This window comes from Hyla sarda, chromosome 2 (genome assembly GCF_029499605.1).
Source record: "Hyla sarda isolate aHylSar1 chromosome 2, aHylSar1.hap1, whole genome shotgun sequence".
NCBI lineage: Eukaryota > Metazoa > Chordata > Amphibia > Anura > Hylidae > Hyla > Hyla sarda.
In genome coordinates this window covers 397,925,044-397,949,391 of record NC_079190.1, presented here as the reverse complement: position 1 = coordinate 397,949,391, position 24,348 = coordinate 397,925,044, and the positions used below count along the sequence as shown (strand labels likewise).

The 24,348-nt window shown below is 42.2% G+C and overlaps 2 protein-coding genes across 4 annotated transcripts in view; both read left to right on the top strand.

Moving 5' to 3' along the window:
* LRWD1 (leucine rich repeats and WD repeat domain containing 1) overlaps window positions 1-14,738 on the top strand; it is a 46,715-nt gene extending 31,977 nt beyond the window's left edge. Inside the window, exons 12-16 of the mRNA XM_056558754.1 lie at window positions 2,384-2,524; window positions 5,760-5,863; window positions 7,366-7,527; window positions 9,668-9,786; window positions 14,443-14,738. Coding sequence (XP_056414729.1) covers window positions 2,384-2,524; window positions 5,760-5,863; window positions 7,366-7,527; window positions 9,668-9,786; window positions 14,443-14,583 — 667 coding nt within the window. The 3' untranslated portion in view covers window positions 14,584-14,738. The remainder of the gene's footprint in view (window positions 1-2,383; window positions 2,525-5,759; window positions 5,864-7,365; window positions 7,528-9,667; window positions 9,787-14,442) is intronic.
* Window positions 14,739-20,945: 6,207 nt separating this feature from the next.
* Window positions 20,946-24,348, top strand: part of NAGPA (N-acetylglucosamine-1-phosphodiester alpha-N-acetylglucosaminidase) — a 34,561-nt gene continuing 31,158 nt past the window's right edge. For all 3 annotated transcript variants that reach the window (XM_056558753.1, XM_056558752.1, XM_056558750.1), the window contains exons 1-2: window positions 20,946-21,119; window positions 22,233-22,715. In XM_056558753.1, the coding sequence (XP_056414728.1) occupies window positions 20,974-21,119; window positions 22,233-22,715 (629 nt within the window). In that variant the 5' untranslated portion in view covers window positions 20,946-20,973. The remainder of the gene's footprint in view (window positions 21,120-22,232; window positions 22,716-24,348) is intronic.

Below are 24,348 nucleotides of genomic sequence, written 5' to 3'. Positions count from 1 at the left end.
ATTTGCTTTCTTTATTCCTTCACATGTGCAATTGTTTCACATCCATAAAACAGTCATTGGATAAACGCATATAAACCAGTGCATTTCAGTCACTCAGAAGGCATTCTTAATTAATGGTTACCATTAGTAAGAATGCTTCTTGAGTGATCGAAATAAATGAATTTGTTGTGCGCACAGCACACTTCATTTCCCCTCTTGGCTCAGCACCCTGTCTGTGTATTTTATCCTTGGGGGTCTCTGCACTGACATAATCTGATATTTTCACATTTTATGTTGCTAGAATGAACTAAATTCACATTTTCCCCATCAGTCTGCACTAAAAACCCCATAATGAGTATTTGAAAACAGAACTTTAGAAATTGCCTGTGTTGTCTTGGATGTGTGCTTAGGGTCTTTGTCTTGTTAGCAGTTGAAACTTTGAACCCAGTCTGGGGTCTAGAGAACTCTGGTTCAGGTTTTCATCAAGAATATCTCGATACTGTTCTCCATTCAGCTGTCCCTCAACACTGAATGGTCTCCCTGTCCCAGCCGGTGAAAAATACAGTATTATGCTGCCACCATGCTTCACTGTAGGGAGGGTATGTGGCAGGTGATGAGCAGGGCCTGGTGTTCTTCAGACATGACACTTAGAATTGAGGTCGAACAGTTCTATTTTGGTTTCATTAGACTAGAGAAGTTCTTTAGGTGCTTTTGTTAGCAAACTTTCATGTGTCTTTTATGAGTAAAAGGCTTCTTCCTGGCCACTGCCATAAAGTCCAGATTGGTAGAGTGCTGCAGTGATGTCAATCTTGTGGAAGTTTTTCCCATCTGCACACAGAATGTTTGGAGCTCAGCCAAAGTGACCTTTTGGGTTCTTGGTCACTGCTATTAAAAAGGCCCTTTTCCCCCCCGACTGCTTAGTGTCCAGCTCTAGGAAGACTTCTGGTTGTTCCAATCATCATTCATGCAAGAACCATAGAGGCCCCTGTGCTAATGGGAACTTTCAGTGCAGCAGACATTTTTTGCACCCTACTCCAGATCTGTTCTTTTCACATAATCCTGTCTCTGAGCTCTACAGGCAGTTCTTTCTCTCCTTATGGCTTGGTATTCCCTCTCATATACATTATCAGCTGTGAGACCTTATATAGACAAGGGTTTATATTTCCAAATCCTGTCCAATCAACCACAGGTTTCTCCAGTCGAAGTGTAGAAACATCTCACAGATGATCAAGAGAAATGGGAGGCCCCCAGAGATAAATTTCAAGTGTCATAGTAAAGAGTCTGAATACGTATTTCCATGCTAAATTTTGGGCTGTCCTTCTTTTTTTAATTTTTTGTTAATTTTTTTTTTATTAATTTGCAGAACATTAACATTTTCTGGAGTATTGAGTACAGAATGATGAGGGGAAGCTTGATTTTTATTAAGCACAATGTCTCAGTATAACAATGTGAAAAAAAGTTAAGAGGGTCTGAAAACATTTTGAATGTGTTGTAAATATCTAGTCTAGTGCACCAACATTCTTCAAAGTTTCCTGTGCAGTATGAAAATGTTGATTGTCTGGAAAAAGAGCCCCATATAATGCTGCCCCTGCTTAGGCCAGGGCTTTACAGTGACAAAAACTGAAACAGAATGTGATGTCCTGCAATAGTTGTAAGCACAATAAATGTCAGTTTAAATGGGCACTGTCAGATACAAAAACTTTTGATATGTTGTAAATCACTTTCATTAGAAAAAATTTCAGTATTTCATACTGAAAAAGCCAGTCAAAGAACTGCCCCCCCCCGCTTGCTTGGACACATACTAGTCCTGCTGTGTCCATGCATCATCACCTATGTCATGGACACACCTCCTTGATTGACAGCTGTGAGTGTAGGGCTCACAGCTGGAGGAAAAATCCTCCCACTGTCAGCTTGTGTCCCGCTACTGTCAGTGAGGACAAGCTGGGAGTTGTAGTTTTGCTAATGCTAGGGGAGATGTGAGCAGACAGCATACTGAGGGAGGGGGCGGAGACCTGTACAGTAAGGCCACGCCCCTCCCTTTGAGAGGAATTCAGACTAGTGAGCTAAATTATAAGTGTATTAAAAAAAATAAAGGTGCTAGACACATAAAAATGATATGTACATGGTCCGGATTAGGTACTGAGTGATAAATACTCTAAGGCTAGAGTTACACAGTGATTTTGGTCCCATCTTAGGCTGTTTGGCCAAAGATTGCCTTGTCGTTCTCCTTGAATTGTGCTGTATTGCAACTGTCTGGCAGCCACTTGCGACACAAACCCATTTACTTACAGTGGATGCGATGTTGAACAATTCGGGGAGAGTGACACAGCCATCTTGTGACTCATGTAGTCAGTCACCATGTAGCCCAAGCCTGATTTTCTCTCTCCCTCTTTCTGTTTTTTAGCCAGTTGCTCACTCTGGATACTACATCTACTCCACTGCGTCTCTGTCCAGTTCCTGCAAGCCCAGATCAGCACTTGATGGCTGCTTGTGAAGACGGTTGCTTTGTCTGGGATATAACTCTAAAAAAGCAACAGGCAAGACGGTAATAACTTTATTTTCTCTATTTTTATTTTTATTTTTTTATTTTTTGTGTGCTTCATGCATTTTCTGCAAGTATTAAATAAAAAAAATAAAAAAAATTCATAAGTTGAGTTTTAAGTGAACAGCACTGTCCACATCAGCATTGCAATATTTTATTTTTTTTATAGAATTTTCTCTTTACAGGTCGGTACTAGCACACCCAACAAGTGCCATTGACAGTCTTTCAAAGAAAGAACAGAATGTAGTGCTTGGCCATTTGTAAAATCTCTTGGAGAAATGTATCAAACCTTGTAGAAAGAAAGTGGATTGGTTGCAATGTCATCTGTTTTTCTCCACAAGGTTTATTAAATCTCCTTCCATGTCCTTTATTTTATTTCTTTTTGAGATGAAAGCTCAGTAGGTTAGGATATTGTGCAGCCAGGCAGAGACCATAGCTGAGCTCTTATTACTGAAGAAATTAAGTACAGGATATGAATTTCTTAAAAGACTGATGCTAAAGACTCTTTCAGCATATGCTGAGCACCACCTAAAGTAGCGACATCTGTATTTTCTTTTGGACTTAGAAAGGGGAATGTCGGGTTCCACTGAAGTGTCTGTCATCTTGTTGACAAAAATATCCCTAGTATTTTATCAAACATGACAGACTGTGCAATTTAGTAGAAACTTGAAGTAGAGTGGCGCTGCGGCTCCCTCAAAATGATGAGAATGAACCAGAAGTATGTTGAAAGGTTTGCAGTGGAACCGTTTTATTAAGTACAAAAAAATAAAAAACGAGAGATGACTCGTTTCGGGAGGTGCCCTCCCTTCTTCAGATCAGAATGCATAATAGTTGAGAGACATCCACATAAATACAGAAAAAAAACGCCAAAATACAAAAAAAGACGCTGGCTCTTTTGAAGGAAGCTTCCACAATGAATACCCCAGATCCATTTTGGAAGCTTCCTTCAAAAGAGCCAGCGTCTTGTCCCAGGATGACTGTCTAAGCAAGAAGACTGCCCACACCTCCGACAATAGGTGGACTACGAACTTTATCACCACATACACCCGGGAACACAGGCACATCCAGTAGAGTCTACAGAAACACTGGCCCATTCTTCTAAGTGACCCATTCTTGCGGGATTCACTCCCCTCCAGACCCGGTATCACCTTTAGGAGGGCGAGAACACTACGCAACATCATAGTACCCAGCCGATTAAAGATTAAGTGTTGCTCCAGCATTAACCATCGTGCTAAATCCTCCATCTCCAGAAGCACTGGTGACACCTTCCAAATTAATACCCTCCTTAACTGCTCTACGCAATATGTAGTCTACCTTCTGGATTGTGCCTGTGGGATCCAATATGTGGGCAGAACTGTCAGGTGCCTCCGTGAAAGGGTCACTAAGCACAGGAATAATACCGAAAACGGCTTCACACTACATACTGTCTCCAGGCACCTGACTCAGCACCAAAAACAGGATTTTAACTGCATTACTGTGACCCCAATTGAAAGTATACCTAAGGATAACCCCCAGCATTTTAATACCCTTGATAGATGCAAAAATTATTGGATTTATAAATTACAGACCTTGGTCCCGTCCGGTTCAATCAAACTTATTGAGTGCTCCCTGTGATCATGCAATCGTCTTCATTTAACCCTCATATGTCTGTGTTTTACTGTCTTGTACGAAAAAAAGTTTGCTTATGGTTCCAGAATGCCCAGCACCTTTGTGTAGAACTCTCTGTTCATAGCAACGATTTTACCTGTACATATAGTAGACATAAGGTGGCATCCTTACTTTATCCTTATATTTTTTTACGTAGAACTTGTTGTATTCTTACATGTACCTCTTTTAAGAATGTTATACCCGTGCTATACATATATACATATATATGGACCTAGTCCCTCTTCTTTTACATATATTATTTATATTCTTGTTTATAGTCTTATACAATTATTTATGTATTTTATCCCTATTACCTCCCATGCATACTTCTGTTTTTATTTTTTTATATATATTGATATATTTACTAGACCCTACTATAATGTTCATCTCTACTACCTGGTCTTTCTGCCTCTATATACGCATTCACCCACACATATATATCATGTACACACCACACAGGTATTTTTGCCCATTTGGTCCATAATTTATGGCTTTGTTACACTGTTCAAATAGCCAGCAGCCCTCACACTGGTGTCGGCAGAGCCTCCTACGCTCTTATATACCTTTATACAATTCTACTGAGGGGCTCCAGCAGCGCACAGACACATTACTGCAGCGGCTGTCAGTGCTTAACACAGTGCGCACTGTTTACAACAATGTGATCTGTGGCTTCTGTGATTGGCTGTTGCACGGTCAAGTGATCGCCGCACATAGCAATGCGTCCCTGGCAACCGGGTGTCTGGAAGCGTCCAGAGCCGCCTCTGCTATAACACAATGACAGGCGAGAACTTCCGGTCCTGTGCTAATGTATAATGTTTTACACTGCGAATTTCTGATATTGGTCTCCTCTATACTTGCTGTATGAATGAAATTTAACTTTATGCATCATGATTGTACTGAAACTATTGATTTTTAACTGTATATACCTGTTATTTCACTAGCCACGCCCCCTTTTTTGTATTTTGGCCTTTTTTTTCTGTATTTATATGGATGTCTCTCAACTATTATGCATTCTGATCTGAGGAAGGGAGGGCACCTCCCGAAACGCGTCATCTCTTGTTTTTTATTTTTTGTACTTAATAAAACGGTTCCACTGCGAACCTTTCAACATACTTCTGGTTCATTCTCATCATTTTGAGGGAGCCGAAGCGCCACTCTACAAGGGTTTTCTTTCAAGTTTCTACTCGTCCGCACCCAGGACAGCAGTGTAGCTGGTTCCTGTAACCCAGAAGGCTGAGTAGCGACTCTGGATCCAAAGTACCCCATTATCACTGGGGTGAAAGGCTTTTTTTTTTTACTTTTCTTTAAAGTGAGCGGCCATCTATATGGTTTTTGGGCCAAACTCTGGACCACTCTGCTCCTGTTACCAAGGGTAATGCACTAGGTGCCGGTATCTGTCTTTCTATTTTTTTTCCCTAACAGACTGTGCAATTGGGCCTTCCAAGTAGATTTAAAAAAAAGCCCAAAGGCCTAGGTCAAGCTGCTTTGTTCATGGTTAGAATGTTTGCTGCCTCAGAATCGGAGCATAGAACTAGAAATACAAAGAATGTAAAATGTATGCGCTAAATTTTAACCTTTTATTTTAAACCAGCTCCTATGACGTAGAGATTAATTTCCCAATATACAATAAGGAATCCAAGGATTCAGATTTCCACATTGTGGATGGCCTGGCATTTCTGAGTGATGATCTTGTAGGTAAGTTTGAACAAAGCTTCTACTCTGAAGTATTATATACATTATGCATGAAAGCTAAATTAACCCTGTGCATATATTTACACATCGGGGTGATGCCAATTCTTATTTTTACACATGATAAAAAAAAATTATGTTTCTAAAATGGTTTAAATATACACTTACACAATACCAAGCAAAATGTATTCCAAGCAAAACTTGGCCATCAACTATTCTTACCTTCCCAAACATTCCCAAAATGCTTTAAAATTGGACTTTGGGGGTGATATAAATTTCTGTACTGCAGAGCTTTTCAAACTTCTCACGTTGGTGACATGTTTTTTAGACGTGCATAGTTTTGTGACACGCTCCTCGCCGTACCTCTAATTGCACATATCTTGTTGCATGACAACGAATACTAACATCCAGTGATACTAATATCCAGTATCGGCTTTAGAAATGTGGCGACTACTCTGACCTTTTCCCCCTCCCAGTATGGACCAAAATACTATGGGGGAGGTTTATCAAAACATGTACAGAGAAGCCCATAGCAACCAATCAGAGTGCTTCTTTATATCTTTTAGAGCAGTGGTCTCCAATCTGCGGACCTCCAGATGTTGCAAAACTACAACTCCCAGCATGCCCGGACAGCCAACGGCTGTCCAGGCATGCTGGGAGTTGTAGTTTTGCAACATCTGGAGGTCTGCAGGTTGGAGACCACTGTTTTAGAGGCCTTTTTAAAGGAAAAGCAACCATTCAGATTGAGTCTTGAAATATTAAAGGGGTACTCCAGTGAAAAACCTTTATTTATTTATTTATTTTTTTTTTTTTTAAATCAACTGGTGCCAGAAAGTTAAACAGATTTGTAAATTACTTCTATTAAAAAATCTTAATCCTTCCTGTACTTATTAGCTGCTGAATACTACAGTGGAAATTATTTTCCGTTTGAAACACAGAGCTGACTGCTGACATCACGAGCACAGTGCTCTCTGCTGACATCTCTGTCCATTTTAGGAACTGTCCAGAGTAAAAGGAAATCCCCATAGCAAACATATGCTGTTCTGGACAGTTCCTAAAATGGACAGAGATGTCAGCAGAGAGCACTGTGCTCGTGATGTCAGCAGACAGCTCTGTGTTTCAAAAAGAAAAGAATTTCCGCTGTAGTATTCAGCAGCTAATAAGTACAGGAAGGATTAATATTTTTTAATAGAAGTAATTTACAAATCTGTTTAACTTTCTGGCACCAGTTGATTAAAAAAAAAAAAAAGGTTTTCACCGGAGTACCCCTTTAATATTTCAAGACTCAATCTGATTGGTTGCTTTTCCTTTGCACAAGTTTTTATAAATCTTTCCCTATGTGTCCCCCCATCATTACATTTAGCATTTAATCAACTTGAAAAAACCTCTTGTAACAAATAGCTATGTAGTTGAATAGTGCCTGCTTTTTGTGACCTCTTTATACTTTTATAGGTGAGATATGTAACCTTATGGCTCAAAGTTTAATAACTTTTTTTCATTATTTACAGTTTCCAAAAGTGCAATGCAAGGATCCATATACATATGGAGCTGGAAGAAATCTTTTGAGAAACAAAAATCTAAAAACAGTAAAAAGGCAGCTGCCTATATACTGGCAGAGCAGAAATGGTCAGAGACAGATCTACCATATCTTGCCCTGACAACATCTACAGGTAAAGAAATAGACATATCCTTTAACCCCTTCCCTCTTTGGCGATTTTTCATTTTTGCACTTTAGTTTTTTCCTCCTCCACCTTCTAAAAATCATAACACTTTCAATTTTTCACCTAAAAATCCATATGAGGGCTTGTTCTTTGCGCCAACAATTTTACTTTGGAATACCATTAATAATTTCACCACAAAATCTACAGCGAAACCAGAAAAAAATTATTTGTGAGGCAAAAAAAATAAATAAAAAAAAAGCCATTTTGTAAATTAAAGCGGCTTCCGTTTCTATGCAGTGCAGTTGTCGGTAAGAATTGCACCTTATATTTATTCTGTAGGTCCATATGGTCGCAAGGATACCCAATTTATATAGGTTTCACTATATTTTACTACTAAAAAAAATCATAACTAAAATTAATACGTTTAAAAATGTCCTCTTCTGACCCCTATAAAAAAAAAAAATTCCGTATTAGGGGCGATATGAAGGCTAATTTTTTTGTGCCGAGATCTAAAGTTTTTATTGGTACCATTTTTGTTTTGATCGGATTTTTCAATAACTTTTTATACATTTTTTTTATGGTATAAAAAGGGAACAAAAATATACTAAAATATAAATATATATATATATATATATGTGTGTGTGTGTTATAGGGGGCTATAACATTGCATACACTGATCTTACACTGTTCACATGGCATTGATCAGTGTCATCGCAGCTCAGCTTCTCCTGCCTGGATGTTGGGCACGGAACAGTCATTCTGCGATCGGACAGCGAGGAGGCGGGTATGGATCCTCCTCGCGTCCTGCAAGCTGTTCGAGACGCTGCGATTTCGCCACGGCGGTCCCAAACAGCACCACTGAGCTAAAAGGCAATTTTTACTTTCGTTTTAGATGCAGCGATCAAGTTTGATCAATGTGTCTAAAGGGTTAATGCCGGACATCAGCCCGATCGGCGACGTCTGGCATTAACCGTGGGTCCTGATTGCTTATAGCAGCCGGGACCCACCGGGTATGATGCGTGCTCACCTACTGAGCGCGCGTCATACCTCGGGAGCCGCAAAATGGACTTGAAGGGGTTAATTTAATTTAATGTTTATGTGATCCCAAAAACACACATCCTTCTATTTTGTAACCTAAATATATACAGTATATAGTCAACACTGCCTCCACCTTATTTCTGTGCATAGGGAGAGATTTGTCAATCATTGGTAGGTAGGTGGGGCCTGATTTCAAGAGTAGGTTCTCCCAAGGATTAGTAGCTAGGGCTAGTCATGCTGTCTCCAGGAATCTGTCCATAACGCCACTATGTTAAGCTGCGATCAGCAAGGTTGGTTTAAAGAATAGCTCCCACCATCCTTTTTTCTTTTCTGTCCCTGCCTATTGCCCATGTATCCCTAACCCCCTCCCTGCCTTTATTATTATTTTTTTACTGTATTAAAAAATGCCTTTGTCTGCCTGGTAGTGTGCTCACTTACCAGGCAGACTTCCCCAGCAGGCGCAACATCATTGATGCCTGCTGGGGGGGTCGACTTCCTCCCTTAGTTCACCTATACAGGGTGCCTCCAGCTGTTTCAACACTACAACTCCCAGCTTGCCCTGACATCTATTGGCTGTCAGGGCATCCTGTGTTGAAAACAAAAACTTTATGGCCATGGCCGCGGCGCTACCCTGTCTCTCCCCCCACCCCCGTATTGAAAACCCCAAACCCAGCTCTCCCCAAGGCATACCCGGCGTTTCAGGCCAGGGAGCCAATGCGCTCTCAGCGCTCGCTCTCGCCTGTCTGATTGACAGGCAGGGAGCGAGCGCAGGCTGAATGAATTAGGACCGATTGGCCGGCATTGGTCTGAACTCAAGCAGGACGTCACGTCAGCCTGCAGTCGGCCACTAGGAGGGGAGACCCCTACTGGCCAGTTTTCAAAATGAAAATAAACTATTTTAATGAAAAAAAAATTAAAGGGTTTATATTAGAGATATGTTGTAGTACATAAGTACTACAACATATAAAAAAAAAAGTTTGGTGACAGTGCCCATTTAACCATAGCGATAGGTTACCTTTCAGGGGAAAAAAACAAAAATTCATGCAATATGGCCAATGATTTGTATTGATGCAAAGAGTTGTTAAACAGCATTTATTCTCCTCATTTAAAGATGGATACTGTGTGTTGTGTGGTGATGAAGCTGGAAAGATATGGATATATGAGCTTGAGTCCTGCAAGGCTGAATTACAGACTGGAGTGCCCTGCAAGACCTTAAAAGAGCCCACTAAGGTATTTATAGTGGAGTGTAGTGTATTCTCTCTGATCATTACTGTTGTTTATGATGTCATATATATGATTCTGTATAATTTGAGACTAGAGATGAGCGAACTTACAGTAAATTCGATTTGTCACAAACTTCTCGGCTCAGCAGTTGATAACTTATCCTGCATAAATTAGTTCAGCTTTCAGGTGCTCCGGTGGGCTGGAAAAGGTGGATACATTCCTAGGAAAGAGTCTCCTAGGACTGTATCCACCTTTTCCAGCCCACGGGAGCACCTGAAAGCTGAACTCATTTATGCAGGATAAGTCATCAACTGCCGAGCCGAGAAGTTCGTGACGAATCAAATTTACTGTAAGTTCGCTCATCTCTATTTGAGACATGCAAAATGTTCTGTATTCATTGCTTGTTTAGTGCGTAATATGGAGCAGGCAGCTTACATTTTTTAAAGGGTATCTAACATTTTTGCAGACTTCTGACATGTCAGTAGTTTTGATAATTTGAGATCTGGGTGCCAAAATGAAGAGACCGAAGCATTAAAGGGGATGTTCAGTATTAGAAAAACCCTTTTTTGCAAAAAACAGCACCACTCCTTTCCACAGGTTGTGTGTAGTACTGCAGCTTAGTGCCATTCCCTTCAATGGTGCTGAGCTGCAACACCAGACACACCCTGTCGACAGGAGTGGTGCTGTTTTTATTTTATTTTAATTTTTTTAAATACTGGATAACCCCTTTGGAAGCTGAGAGCTGTGCCGCTCCATTTCTGCTCAAAAAGCTGAGCGTCCAGAGTGTGAAATAAAGCAAGCTCATTGGTTGCTATGGGCAACTGGGCATGAAAGAATCAAGCTGATTGGTTGCTATTGCCAACTGGGCAACTTTTCCTCTGGACAGGTTATGATAAATCTCCTCCCTATGGGGGATATTTATCAAAACCTGTCCAGAGGAAAAATTTGCCCTTGCAACCAATCAGATCGCTTCTTTGATTTTTAACAAGGTCTCTGCAAAATAAAAGGAGGGATCTGATTGGTTGCTCTGGGCAACTGGGCAACTTTTCCTTTGCACAGGTTTTGCTAAATCTCCCCCATAGAAATTCAGCCCACACTCAAGTTTCCGGTCAGCTTTCTCCAAAAATGAAGTGATATACCTCTCACCTGAACACTTTTGCATCTTAGTTTTATTGATCAGTGGTCTCAGCACCCAGACCCCCACCAATCAAAACTTCTGATATGTCGCTACAACATATCAAAAGTTGATAAGAATGCTAAGAGAAAGCACAGAAACAACAATAGATGTGGCTTAAAAAATAGCCTTAGGAAATCTGAGTTCAATCTTCTAATAAAAACAGGTACAAATTACAGTACTGCATTGGTAATATAAAAACTACCGTATTTTTCGCCGTATAAGACGCACTTTTTCTTCCCCAAAACTGGGGGGGGAAAGTTCATGCGTCTTATACGGCAAATACACATTAAAACCGGCGGTCCCTGCGGCCATCAATGCGGCCATCGCGGCTAATACAGGACATCACCGATCGCGGTGATGCCCTGTATTAACCCTTCAGACGTGGCGATCAAAGCTGACCACCGCGTCTGAAGCGAAAATAACACTAACGCGGCTGCTCAGTCGGGCTGTTTGGGACTGCCGCGGCGTCCCGAACAGCTTACAGGACAACGGGAGGGACCTTACCTGCCTCCTCGGTGTCTGCTCCAAGCCGGGATCCCCTGCATGGCGGCGCTCTCCTTCGACGTCATCACGTCGTCGCGCACGCCGTCCCGTCATCCAGTAGGAGCGGCGGGCGTAGCGACGTGATGGCGGCGACGGAGAGCGAGGATACCGGACAGCAGAGACGTTCCGGAGCGACGGGGACACCCCGGGGACGCAGCGACAACGATGGAGGGCGACATCCAGGGCAGCGGTGACGAGCCGTGACTGCTCCGGAGCAGCGGGGACACGTGAGTACTACTTCCTATACCAGTGGTCTTTAATCTGCGGACCTCCAGATGTTGCAAAACTACAACTCCCAGCATGCCCGGACAGCCAACGGCTGTCCGGGCATGCTGGGAGTTGTAGTTTTGCAACATCTGAAGGTCCGCAGGTTGAAGATCACTGTCCTATACTTTACATTGTATTTGGTTCAGAATCTTTATTTTCTAGATTTTTATGCTTTAAAATTGGGTGCGTCTTACATGCCGGAGCGTCTTATATGACAAAAAAAATCCGGTAGAACATAAATGATCACTATGGGCATTACTATTTTTTTTCCTGCACAATTTGCTGGAGGCCTAAGTAAATACTTCAGAGTCTTCTATCTTAAGTGTTTGTTAGCTGGGAATGTGAGCAAACTACATTACAGTTCACCTTGTATGTTTTTTACGCATGTGACAGCACGAGTATAGACTAGTATAATACAGGATAGTGATTGGCAGAGCACCCTAAAATGTGTTTAGAAACTGAAAATATGTTTTTATTTTTTGGGCTAATGCATTTTAATATAGGTTTTATGGGTAATCTTTCATCAAAGGATATGGACACCTATTGAAAATCTTTTTTTTATTCTTGCTTTGAGCTTATTAGTAGAGCATAGTGCTAAAAACATTTTATTCAAAGGTTTTTAATTAAAAAAAATAATAAAAAAGTTGCTTACTTTTGCTTTATATCTGCTGCTTGCCGCATGAGCTTTATTTTTCCTTTGTATTTGTACACAGGCTATACGATTCTTTCCTGCACTGCCTTTATGTGTTTTTTTTTTCTATCCAGCCTGTGTTAGCTGTCCTCATAGGTCTCTCTCCCCTTACCTACTTTCTAAGCTGGTATTTAAAGGGGTACTCCTGTGGCAAACTTATTATTTTTTTTTATAAACTGGTGCTAGAAAGTTAAACAGATTTGTAAATTACTTCTATAAAAAAATCTTACTCCTTCCAGTACTTATTAGCTGCTGAATACTACAGAGGAAATTATTTTCTTTTTGGAACACAGAGCTCTCTGCTGACATCACGAGCACAGTGCTCTCTGCTGACATCTCTGTCCGTTTTAAGAACTGTCCGGAGTAGGAGAAAATCCCCATAGCAAACATATGCTGCTCTGGACAGTTCCTAAAATGGACAGAGATGTCAGCAGAGAGCACTGTGTTCATGATGTCAGCAGAGAGCTCTGTGTTCCAAAAATTAAAGAATTTCCTCTGTATTATTTAGCAGCTAATAAGTACTGGGAGGAGTAAGATTTTTTTTTAATAGAAGTGATTTACAAATCTGTTTAACTTTCTGGCACCAGTTGATTTAAAAAAAAAAAAAAAAAAAAAAAAAAAGTTTGTCACCGGAGTACCCCTTTAACTCACTCCCCCTCCATGCTGTTATCTCTAGCACCCAAGAGAACAGAAAGTCAGTCTTAACAGATTTATCTTATCTTTTTCTGAGTATCAGATAAATTATAGGAATTGTATAATGAACGTTATTTAGAACATTGATTCATTTAGCATTGACAAGAGAAATTGAGAATAAAAAAAAGGTGCAAAGGTGTCTTTATATAAGAGAGAGACTTATTTTACTATATACAACTTTAAGCCAATAATTTGCTTCAGTTTTGGTGAATGATTCCCCATCCAAAACACTCTTTTGGGTTCTGTCTGTGGCTAAATTTAGCATGTGTACAATTAAGAATGCACTAAGAACATCTAAGGCTCTGGTCACAATGTTATTCATTCTAAGAAAGAAAGAAATGAAAGAATAAAAGTATATCCACCATGTATCCTATAGAAGTAGAAGCCATTGTCAAGTCATTACAACTACAGTGGTCCCTCAAGTTACAATATTAATCGGTTCCAGGACAACCATTGTATGTTGAAACCATCATATGTTGAGACCAGAACTCTATGGAAACCTGGTAATTGGTTCTGAAGCCACCAAAATGTCATCCAAAAATAGAAAAAAAGTGAGAATTAAAGAAAAATAAGTAGATAACTAATATAGATAAAGCAAATCCTTATATATAAAAGTAAGAAAGATCTGCTGGGAGCTGTAAATCACTGTCTATGTCAGTGTTTCCCAAGCAGGGAGCCTCCAGCTTTTGCAAAACTACAACTCCCAGCATGCCCGGACAGCCGAAGGCTGTCCGGGCATGATGGGAGTTGTAGTTTTGCAACAGCTAGGGGCACCCTGCTTGGGAAACACTGGTCTATGTAGAGGAAAGGATCTTCTTCGGGGTCCTGTACAGAACACGCAGTGTCCTAAAAAAGTAACATGGAGTCGCCCTATCCTGGTGTCCAAAGGAGCAGGTAACCCTGGTACAGGTAAAGTGTACAGAACATGTAATACCTCCCTGTACTGTAGGGGGTGCTACCAGACACCAGTCAGTACATACGCTTCAGTAATACAGGTGTTTTACCAGTAAATTGCCCATTCTGATTGGTCAGTTCTTCCGGCCATTGACACGTTTTGCAGATCTGGACTGTCTGTACATTGTATGTTGAGTCTGGTTTCAACTCACAATGGTCCAGAAAAGACCACTGTATGTTGAAACTATTGTATGTTGAGGCCATTGTAAGTTGAGGGATCACTGTATTGCTACTATAAAACGTGGCACATGATCACATTAGTAATAAAGCATCTGCACTTTATATACGTTTGTAGTATATTTTCTAAAGAACTTTTTCCCCTCCACCATTATTGCAGATTATAGACTGGCCATACCCCATCGCAAAAAAAGAAAAGGTGGAAAAATCTGTCATTAACACCGTGGTCATGGACCCAGCGATGGAATACTTAGTGGCTTTAACCGATAAAAATATTATTGCTATATGGAAGATCTTGTGATGGATCAAATCTTTTAGTCTGATAAAGAGCGTATCCCCATGGGAAAGATGATTTTTCTTTATTTTTAATTTTTTTTTTTTTTTTTAATGTTCCTGTTTTAAGTTTGTTAATATAATGTTTTATAATTTCCACACTAGTGTATTTGGCACATTTTATATAAGATATGTAATATATATATATATATATATATATATATATATATATATATATATATATATGTGTGTGTAATAATATTTTTGGAACTTTTTTAAATCTATGTGTGGAATAAAAAAGTTTAGTACAAATGTGTAGAAATGTGTTTAGGGGCATTTACATCACTTTTGGCTGAACCTCAGGGGTAAATGTCACAATGCCTATTAATATATATTCCAACATATACCATAGCGTACCCTTGACATGAATAGGCTTTAATAGGCCAAATAAAGTCTACGTAATTAATTGATGGCTGGAAAAGCTTAGAATACCATGCATTTATTTCCCTCAAATTCAAGGTTTATTGGTGTAATGCAGACGTTGTCACAGGTAGAGTAGGTTTGGTCCATTAAAGCCAATTTTAACTTCATGGGAAAGCTGTAGTATATGTTTTTTTTACATTTTTATTCTGTTGTTTTGTTTTTCTTTTGCATTGGTCCCTGCAATCAGAAAGAGAGTAAATGTTTGACTGTGGATATGCTGTGTATTTCTCCACAAAAGGATATAGGGGGGTTATTTATCAAAGGATTGTGTTTTTTTTTCACGTAACTTTGGCGCAGTGTCTTTTTGCACCATAGTTTGGCGCATCTTCTCCACTGTCATTTTTAGAACTTTCTCAAAATCACACGGTCCTGTGTGTGATTTTAACTTTAGTCAGTAATTCATCATTTGCGCCAATTGATCTTTGGCACAATTTTGGTGCAAATCTCCGCCAAGAAATTTTGCACATGGAAAACACACTTGGCAATGTCAGAAAATATAAAGGCGTCAAAATACATTAACATTTTTTTTTGGGGAAAGCAGCGACGCCTCCAGGGCTGCTCAATACTATCCTGCGACATAGTTGTCTCTGAGGAACCTTCACCCTCCGTTGAGCCAGCATTGGACATGGCCACACAGGTTCAGGAAAGGTAAGCACTAAAGCAGTGGTCTCCAACCTGCAGACCTCCAGATGTTGCAAAACTACAACTCCCAGCATGCCTGGACAGCCAACGGCTGTCCGGGCATGCTGGGAATTGTAGTTTTGCAACATCTGGAGGTCCGCAGGTTGAAGACCACTGCACTAAAGTAATAAAAAATAAAAAAACTACCCAAGTTGAAAATAAAATCCATTTCACATGGTGGCTATAAACCCCACAACAGAAAATAACTCCTGTCGCTTGCTGATATACTGCAGGAGGGACTCCGAAATGGCTGCTCTACAGGGTAAAATACGCGTCCTCTGTGGGGGGAAGTTCTGTGTAAAAGGCGCTGTGAACAGCTGATTTCAACATTTGAGCCAAAATTACTAAAACTTGCACCAAATGATAAATTCGATGCATGTCCACGAAAACCAAAGTGAAAAAAAGGGTAAAAAGAAACTGTCAACAGGCAAAATTGATAAATACCCCCCATAGAGAACAAGAAATGATCTGCCTACTCAACCCTGTCTAGCGTATTAGATGTGTTTTAGAATATTTAGCAGTCCTTTTCATAAAGGATCCTCTTTGGATTGGAGGGGTACAAGGGGGTTAGAGAGTAAAACATTGAGGAGGATTTTGCAGTAGTTAAGCGGGGATAGGAGGAGGACTTATTCAAGCATTTTCGTTGACTTAGGACTGAAGAAAATGAAACTAACACGTAACTATACATGAAAGTGTGAATGAGGCTTGGGCTATTTTCACATGACCTTAAAAAAGCACATTTTCGAATTCATATTACAGTCCTCAGACTCCTACAGAGTTCTAATGAAGCAAATAGAGATGAGCGAACTTACAGTAAATTCGATTAGTCACGAACTTCTCGGCTCGGCAGTTTATGACTTTTCCTGCATAAATTAGTTCAGCTTTCAGGTGATCCGGTGGGCTGGAAAAGGTGGATACAGTCCTAGGAAAGAGTCTCCTAGGACTGTATCCACCTTTTCCAGCCCACGGGAGCACCTGAAAGCTGAACTAATTTATGCAGGATAAGTAATCAACTGCCGAGCCGAGAAGTTCGTTACGAATCGAATTTACTGTAAGTTCGCTCATCTCTAGAAGCAAACCTAGATCACAGTATGATGTGCTGCTGTCTATTTAGGAACTGTTTGCACCACATTTTAAGCTTAACATTTGAGGTGTATATATATATATCAGAAGAGCTCCCAATGTATACCTTCAATAATAGCATTCAGCATATCCCAATGCATAGGCTTATATATGGTAAACATTAGCCATACATTAATCTCAACACTTTGCCTAGATGTGTCTTTGTCTGACTCCATGCCCAGGGATGAAGAGAAGAAAATGTAGAACTGCAGTGTGGAAAGTACAGGTTCCGAGTGCAGGAACGGCAAAACTCCCTCCCTTAACTTTTATTATCTCACATATATAGCAAGGAGGAGAGTGTCTGTATGAATTGCCTGACAGCCGCAACAAAGAAGGAGCAGAGGCTTTTTCTCTGGCCTGGTGAACCACGATCACTGTCAGACCATGGATGGCACCCATAAGGGAGGCCATATTGCCTAGGAAGCATTGCAATGCAGTCCTCAGGGAAGAACTGTCTTCTGTGCCTGTGTAGTCCCCATTGTAGGCAAGGAGTAAGTGTGGGGAAGCAGCAATGTTTAGTGTGCATATATGGACAGTAACATCACTGAAGCTTCCTAATGCATAAGTTTACCCACACCTGTGATGGATGTCACCTATAGGCTATTCTGCTACACGATCAACAAATGCATTATCATCAGGATACTGCAGTATGGTACAGTGTTGTCCATATGACCAGATGGTGACCAAATGGAACCTACTTTGGCCTCTGGCAGTTAAAGGGTTACTATCATTTAAAACATAACTTTTCATGTGCTGCCCTGAGATGTCAAAAGTTTTGATCCCATCTGATCTTACTCCTGTGACCCGCTGTGATCCCTTATATAAGGTGGGAAAGTGCATAGCATCGCACTCCATGGCTGGTAGATCCAACCTTTCTGCATCATAGGCTTACATAGCGAAATGGGTTGGATTTGATTGACCTGGTGCAATCAAAACTTTTAACATGGTTGGGCATATATATATATATATATATATATATATTATAGTCATGGTCGTAAATGTTGGCACCCCTGAAATTTTTCAAGAAAATGCAGTAACACATGTTTTGCTATACACATGTTTATTCCCTTTGTGTGTATTGGATCTAAACCAAACAAAGGAGGAAAAAGATCAAATTGGACATAATGTTACACCAAACTCCAAAAATGGGCTGGACAAAATTATTGGCACCCTTAACTTAATATTTGGTTGCACACCCTTTGGAAAAAATAATTGAAATCAGTCGCTTCCTATAACCATCAATAAGCTTCTTACACCTCTCAGCCGGAATGTTGGACCACTCTTCCTTTGCAAACTGCTCCAGGTCTCTCTTATTGGAAGGCGCCTTTTCCCAACATCAATTTTAATATCTCTCCACAGGTGTTCAATGGGATTTAGATCTGGACTCATTTCTGCCCACTTCAGAACTCTCCAGCGCTTTAACATCCATTTCTGGGGGCTTTTTGCCGTATGTTTGGGGTCATTATCCTGCTGGAAGACCCAAGATCTCAGACGCAAACCCAGCTTTCTGACACTGGGCTGTACAGTGCGACCCAAAATCCCTTGGTAATCCTCAGATTTCATGATGCCTTGTACACATTCAAGGCACCCAGTGCCAGAGGCAGCAAAACATCATTGTACCTCCGCCATATTTCACTGTAGGTACTGTGTTCTTTTCTTTGTAGGCCTCATTCAGTTTTCAGTAAACAGTAGAATGATGTGCTTTACCAAAAAGCTCTATCTTTGTCTCATCTGTCCACAAGACGTTTTCCCAGAAGGATTTTGGCTTACTCAAGTTCATTTTGGCAAAATGTAGTCTTGCTTTTTTATGTCTCTGTGTCAGCAGTGGGGTCCTCCTGGGTCTTCTGCCATAGTGTTTTATTTCATTTAAATGTCGACGGATAGTTCTCGCTGACACTGATGCACACTGAGCATGCAGGACAGCTTGAAAATCTTTGGAACTTTTTTGGGGCTGCTTATCCACCACCCAGACTATCCTGCGTTGACACCTTTCATCAATTTTTCTCTTCCGTCCATGCCCAGGGAGATTAGCTACAGTGCCATGGGTTGCAAACTTCTTGATAATGTTGCGCACTGTGGACAAAGGCAAATCTAGATCTCTGGAGATGGACTTGTACCCTCGAGATTGTTGATATTTTTCCACAATTTTGGTTCTCACATCCTCAGACAGTTCTCTTCTTCTCTTTCTGTTGTCCATGCTTAGTGTGGCGCACACAGACACACAATGCAAAGACTAAGTGAACTTCTCTCCTTTTTATCTGCTTTCAGGTGTCATTTTTATATTGCCCACACCTGTTACTTGCCCCAGGTGAGTTTAAAGAAGCATCACATGCTTGAAACAATCTTATTTATCCACAATTTTGAAAGGGTGACAATAATCTCGTCCAGACCATTTTTGGAGTTTGGGGTGACGACATGTCCAATTTTCTTTATTTTTATTTTTTCTTTATTTTTTTGGTTTAATTCCAATACACACAAAAGAAATAAACGTGTATAGCAAAACGTGTTACTGCAATCCTTTTCTGTGAGAAATACTTCATTTTCTTGATAAATTTCAGGGGTGCACATATAGCATGCACATTTAGAACTTTTCTGGTGTATACACAAAATATACATAAAAAATCTGATGTGACCAGAGCCTTCCTTTAGTGTCTCTCCCTTCATTGGTTCCCCATCTAATGCCCAGGGCAGTGTTTCCCAACGTGGGTGCCTCCAGCTGTTGCAAAACTACAAATCTTAGCATGCCCGGATGGCTGTAGGGGCATGCTGGGAGTTGTAGTTTTGCAACATCTGGAAGGCTGCAGTTTGGAGACTACTGCTATATATTATATATATATATATATATATATATATATATATGTATATAATAGCTGCAGTAACCAGGCTCCACCACAGCACAAGGAGCAGCGTCCAGGCCATCAATGTAAAAGGCCCAGAAAGCCCCTTTCATAGGGTCTTTCAGGTGCTGTTAGGGTACGTTCACACTACGGAATTGCCGCGGAATTTCGCGGGCGCACTTCTGCGGTGTGAACTTTAACATTAGTGTGAACGGGTTTCCGCGAGACCCGTTCACACTGCGGAATTTCAGCGGCGGACATTTCCGCCGCTGAAAGTGTTCCGCGCAAAGAAAGAACATGTTCATTCTTTGTGCGGAATCCGCGAGCGGACCATAGCCATCAATGGTGACGGCTCAGTGCCCCGCGGCCCTAGCGCCGAAGTACCTTTGGTGGCGGCCGCCAGGCGGAATCTCCGCTCGCGGAATACAGCCGCGAGAATTCCGTAGTGTGAACGCAGCCTTAGTGTCCATCATGTGACCGATCTGGCACCACTGTCATTTTTGTTCCACTCCTATGACAAAGTAGGTGTGAACACAGCCTTACTTGGTAAGACCACATGTATGGGTTACTTGTGTTTTCCTTATTTATTTGGTAAAGCTCTGTCAGGTTATGTCTGTATGGAGTAGGGACAGAAGACATTATTATTTGATATTTACTGTATATTATTTTATACAGCAACATTGTGCACAGCCTTTTTTCTTTTTGCAGATTACACTGCAGCACCTTCAGTCAGATGTGTAAACCTCCCAGAATGGCTCTAATTGTGAACAACATTCCCAGAAACATCTTCCTTTTTGAGACCTGTTTTGGGGATAATCCAGGGGTCAAGTCCTGGGGAAAAAAGTGCAGGAACTCACCCAAGATTTCTACTGAAGGGGCGATCCTGTAGAGCTACTAATGGGAATGGTCTTCCTGCGGTGGTAAAAAGTGCAGGAACTCCTTTCCCATGCGTTCCAGCAGGGCTTGAGCCCTGGGATAATCCCATAAATTCCTATATGACCGGGAGGATGGATTATGGACTATGGTGCTTTATAAGGTACAGAACAGTACCCACCACAAACTTTTAACTAAAAATTGTGAATTAATCAAAATCTGTGCAGGGGAAAAGGTGACCATCTGTCTATAGCAACCAATCAGATCGCTTATTGGTTGCTATTGCCCAGAGCAGCACCACTTTCCCTCTGCACCGGCTTTGATGCGTCTCCCCCACATAGATAAGGAGACAACCGATCAGAGGAGGACGCACACTGATGACGTCATCTATAAAGAAGTCATGTGACCGCTGTGAGTGTAACATGTCAGCGCCCTGGCGGAGAGGAGAGGGGCTTCTCCTGTCACATCCGTGTCCTCGATATTTACCGGCACGGTACAGGAGCGGCCACCGGGGCCGGGCGCTGCAGTTCGCGCTGCTGGTACATTGCTGGCTTCATGTTAGCGCCAGGTACAGTATAGGGAACGGGCAGACAGGGCTCGCTGAGCTGACGTATCCTAAAGAGCACGAGTGCGGTACATGGAGCAGCTAGAGAGGCAGGGGCACAGGTGCTATGGAAAGTAGTGAGTAGTATGTATATTATGTATGTATACCAGTGTTTCCCAAGCAGGGTGCCTCCAGTTGTTGCGAAACTACAACTCCCAGCATGCTCGGATAGCCTTTGCCTGTCCTGGCATGCTGGGAGTTGTAGTTTTGGAACAGCTGCAAGCACCCTGGTTGGGAAATACACATATATGTACAGTGGTGCCTCAACATACAATAGTTTCAACATACAATGGTCTTTTCTGGATCATTGTAAGTTGAAAACAGACTCCACATACAATGCTACAGACAGTCCAGATCTGTGCAATGTGTCAATGGCCGGAAGAACTGACCAATCAGAATGGGCAATTTACTGGTAAAACCCCTGTATTACTGAAGTGCATGCACTGACTGATATCTGGTAGCGCCCCCTACAGTACAGGGAGATATTACATGTTCTGTAATCTTTACCTGTACCAGGGTTAGCTGATCCTTTGTACACCAGGTGAGGGCGACTCCATGTTACTTTTTTAGGACATTTCGTTTACTGTACAGGTCCTGGAATAAGCTCCTGTCCTCTACATAGACCAGTGTTTCCCAAGCAGGGAGCCCCCAGCTGTTGCAAAACTACAACTCCCAGCATGCCCGGACAGCCTTTGGCTGTCCGGGCATGCTGGGAGTTGTAGTTTTGCAACAGCTGGAGGCTCCCTGCTTGAGAAACACGGACATAGACAGTGATTTACAGCTCCCAGCAGATCTTTCTTACTTTTATATGTGAGGATTTGCTTTATCTATATTAGTTATCTACTTATTTTTCTTTAATTCTCACTTTTTTTCCTATTTTTGGATGACATTTTGGTGCCTTTAGAACCAATTACCAGGTATCCATAGAGTTCTGGTCTCAACATAAAATGGTTTCAACATACAATGGTCGTCCTGGAACCGATTAATATTGTAACTTGAGGGACCACTGTATATACAAAGCCTTGTACGCACATCCACTAGAAGAAACCTCTGTAACCTGGATTTCCTCTCTACTAGGACCTCCATGGAGGATGACCTGCTGCAGCCCTATGATGTCTCTTCTAAGCATGGACCTAGCCGAAGTAATCGGGAGACCAGGAGCTGCCTGCCTCTCACTCATGGGAACACAACACATGAAGTGTGGCCCAGTAACAATGACTCCATACACCCAGTGGCCACCACCAGAATGTTCATATCCATCCTCGGTGATGAGGTGAAGAAGACTGTTCGTGGTCACTTCACTTTTGTCAATAATCCTTTAAGGACTTTGTCAGTGTTGGAGCCCGGTCAGCCCGGGGCTTGTGGTAGAAACATAACCGAAACAGTAGAAGACACTGTCAAATATGGGAAATGCATAGTAGCCCAAAACGGAGGATTTTTTAATACTGAAACTAAGCAGTGTCTTGGCAACATTGTGAGTAATGGCAGATTGGTGCAGAATTCCAGAGGGATTCAAAATGCACAGTTTGGCATCAAGGCAGATGGTACCATGGTGTTTGGGTGAGTATTCAACTTTAGTTCTTTTAGCTATTAAAGGGGCATTCGGGCCTGCTTAAAGGAAATATGCAACAAAAGCAACCTATCCCCTATCCACAGGATAGGGGATAAGTGTATGATTGTGGGGGTCCGAAAGCTGGCACCCCCTGCAATCTCCCGCATGGGGCCCCGGCTCTGCTGTGGCTCTCCTGTGCAGGAGGCGTGTCGGCTGCAACATGACATTGCGGCGAACTCTCCCCCTCCATGTATCTCTATGGGAGAGGTGGGGATGCAGTGTTCGTGCCTCCCTGCCTATCCCAGTGCGGCAAAGCGCGGGGGGGGGGGGGCAGCTGTCGGACCTGCCGGGATTCACACTGTGGAATTTCTGGGCTGGGTTCACACTGTGGAATTTCTGGGCAGAATGTCTGCCGGAGACCAAGCCGGCGGCACTAGGACCGTGCGGGCTGCATTGCCGTCCCCTTAGATGTCAATGCCTTTCTGAGCAGTTCTCCCAAAAGATCTACCGAGAAATGCATTGCCATCTATGGGGACGGCAATGCAGTCTGTGCGGTCCTAGTGCCGCCGGCTAAATCTCTGGCAGAAATTCTGCCCAGAAATTCCGTAGTGTGAACTGAGCCTAATTCCCCATCCTGTGTATAGGGGATAAGTTGTTTTCACTGAAGATGTCCTTTAACCCCTTCCCGACCTATGACATACCTGTACGTCATGGGTGGCAAGGTGTTCCCGACCCATGACATACAGGTACGTCATGGACATTACTGCCGCTACTCGCGGCATCCCGCAGCGCCCGGAAAGATGGTGGCTATCACTGATAGCCAGCCATCTTACCGTGCGACCACGGGGGGTTTCGTCCCCCACCCCCCCCCCCCCAGCGATCGCTGCTATCAGCTGGTGAAATCTGACTAGCTGATAGCAGCGTTTCGCTATCAGAATACTTAGCAGCGCGGTGTGTGAGTCCCGATCACGGGGATCGGGACACACACCGCTCTGCTAAGTGTCCCTGACCCGTCCCCCGGCGTCACTTACCCGTCGGAGCGGTGTCCCGAGCGGTCCCGGCGTCGTCCGTGCGGTCCCGGCTGCGCTGCGTCCCGGAGGTGAGTTTCCGGCAACAGTGCGGCATCTTCATTGGCAGCAGTGAGATCGCCGTAAAGCGATCTCACTGCTGCCTCTGAGAGTTTCAAAACTGCAACTCCCAGCATGCCCAGACAGCCTTTGGCTTTCTGGGCATGCTGGGAGTTGTAGTTTTGCAACATCTGGAGGTCCACAGTTTGGAGACCACTGTATAATGGTCTCCAATCTGTGCTCTTCCAGATGTTGCAAAACTACAAATCTCAGCATGCTCAGTCTGTCCAGGCATGCTGGGAGTTGTAGTTCTCTAACATCTGGAAGAGCACAGATTGGAGACCATTATACAGTGGTCTCCAAACTGTGGACCTCCAGATGTTGCAAAACTACAACTCCCAGCATGCCCAGACTGCCCAAGCATGCTGGAAGTTGTAGTTCGGCAACATCTGATCCTTCAGATATTGCCGAACTACAACTTCCAGCATGCCTTGGCATTCTGGGCATGCTGGGAGTTGTAGTTTTGCAACAACTGGAGGCACACTAGTTGGGAAACATTGTCCGTTTCCTACCT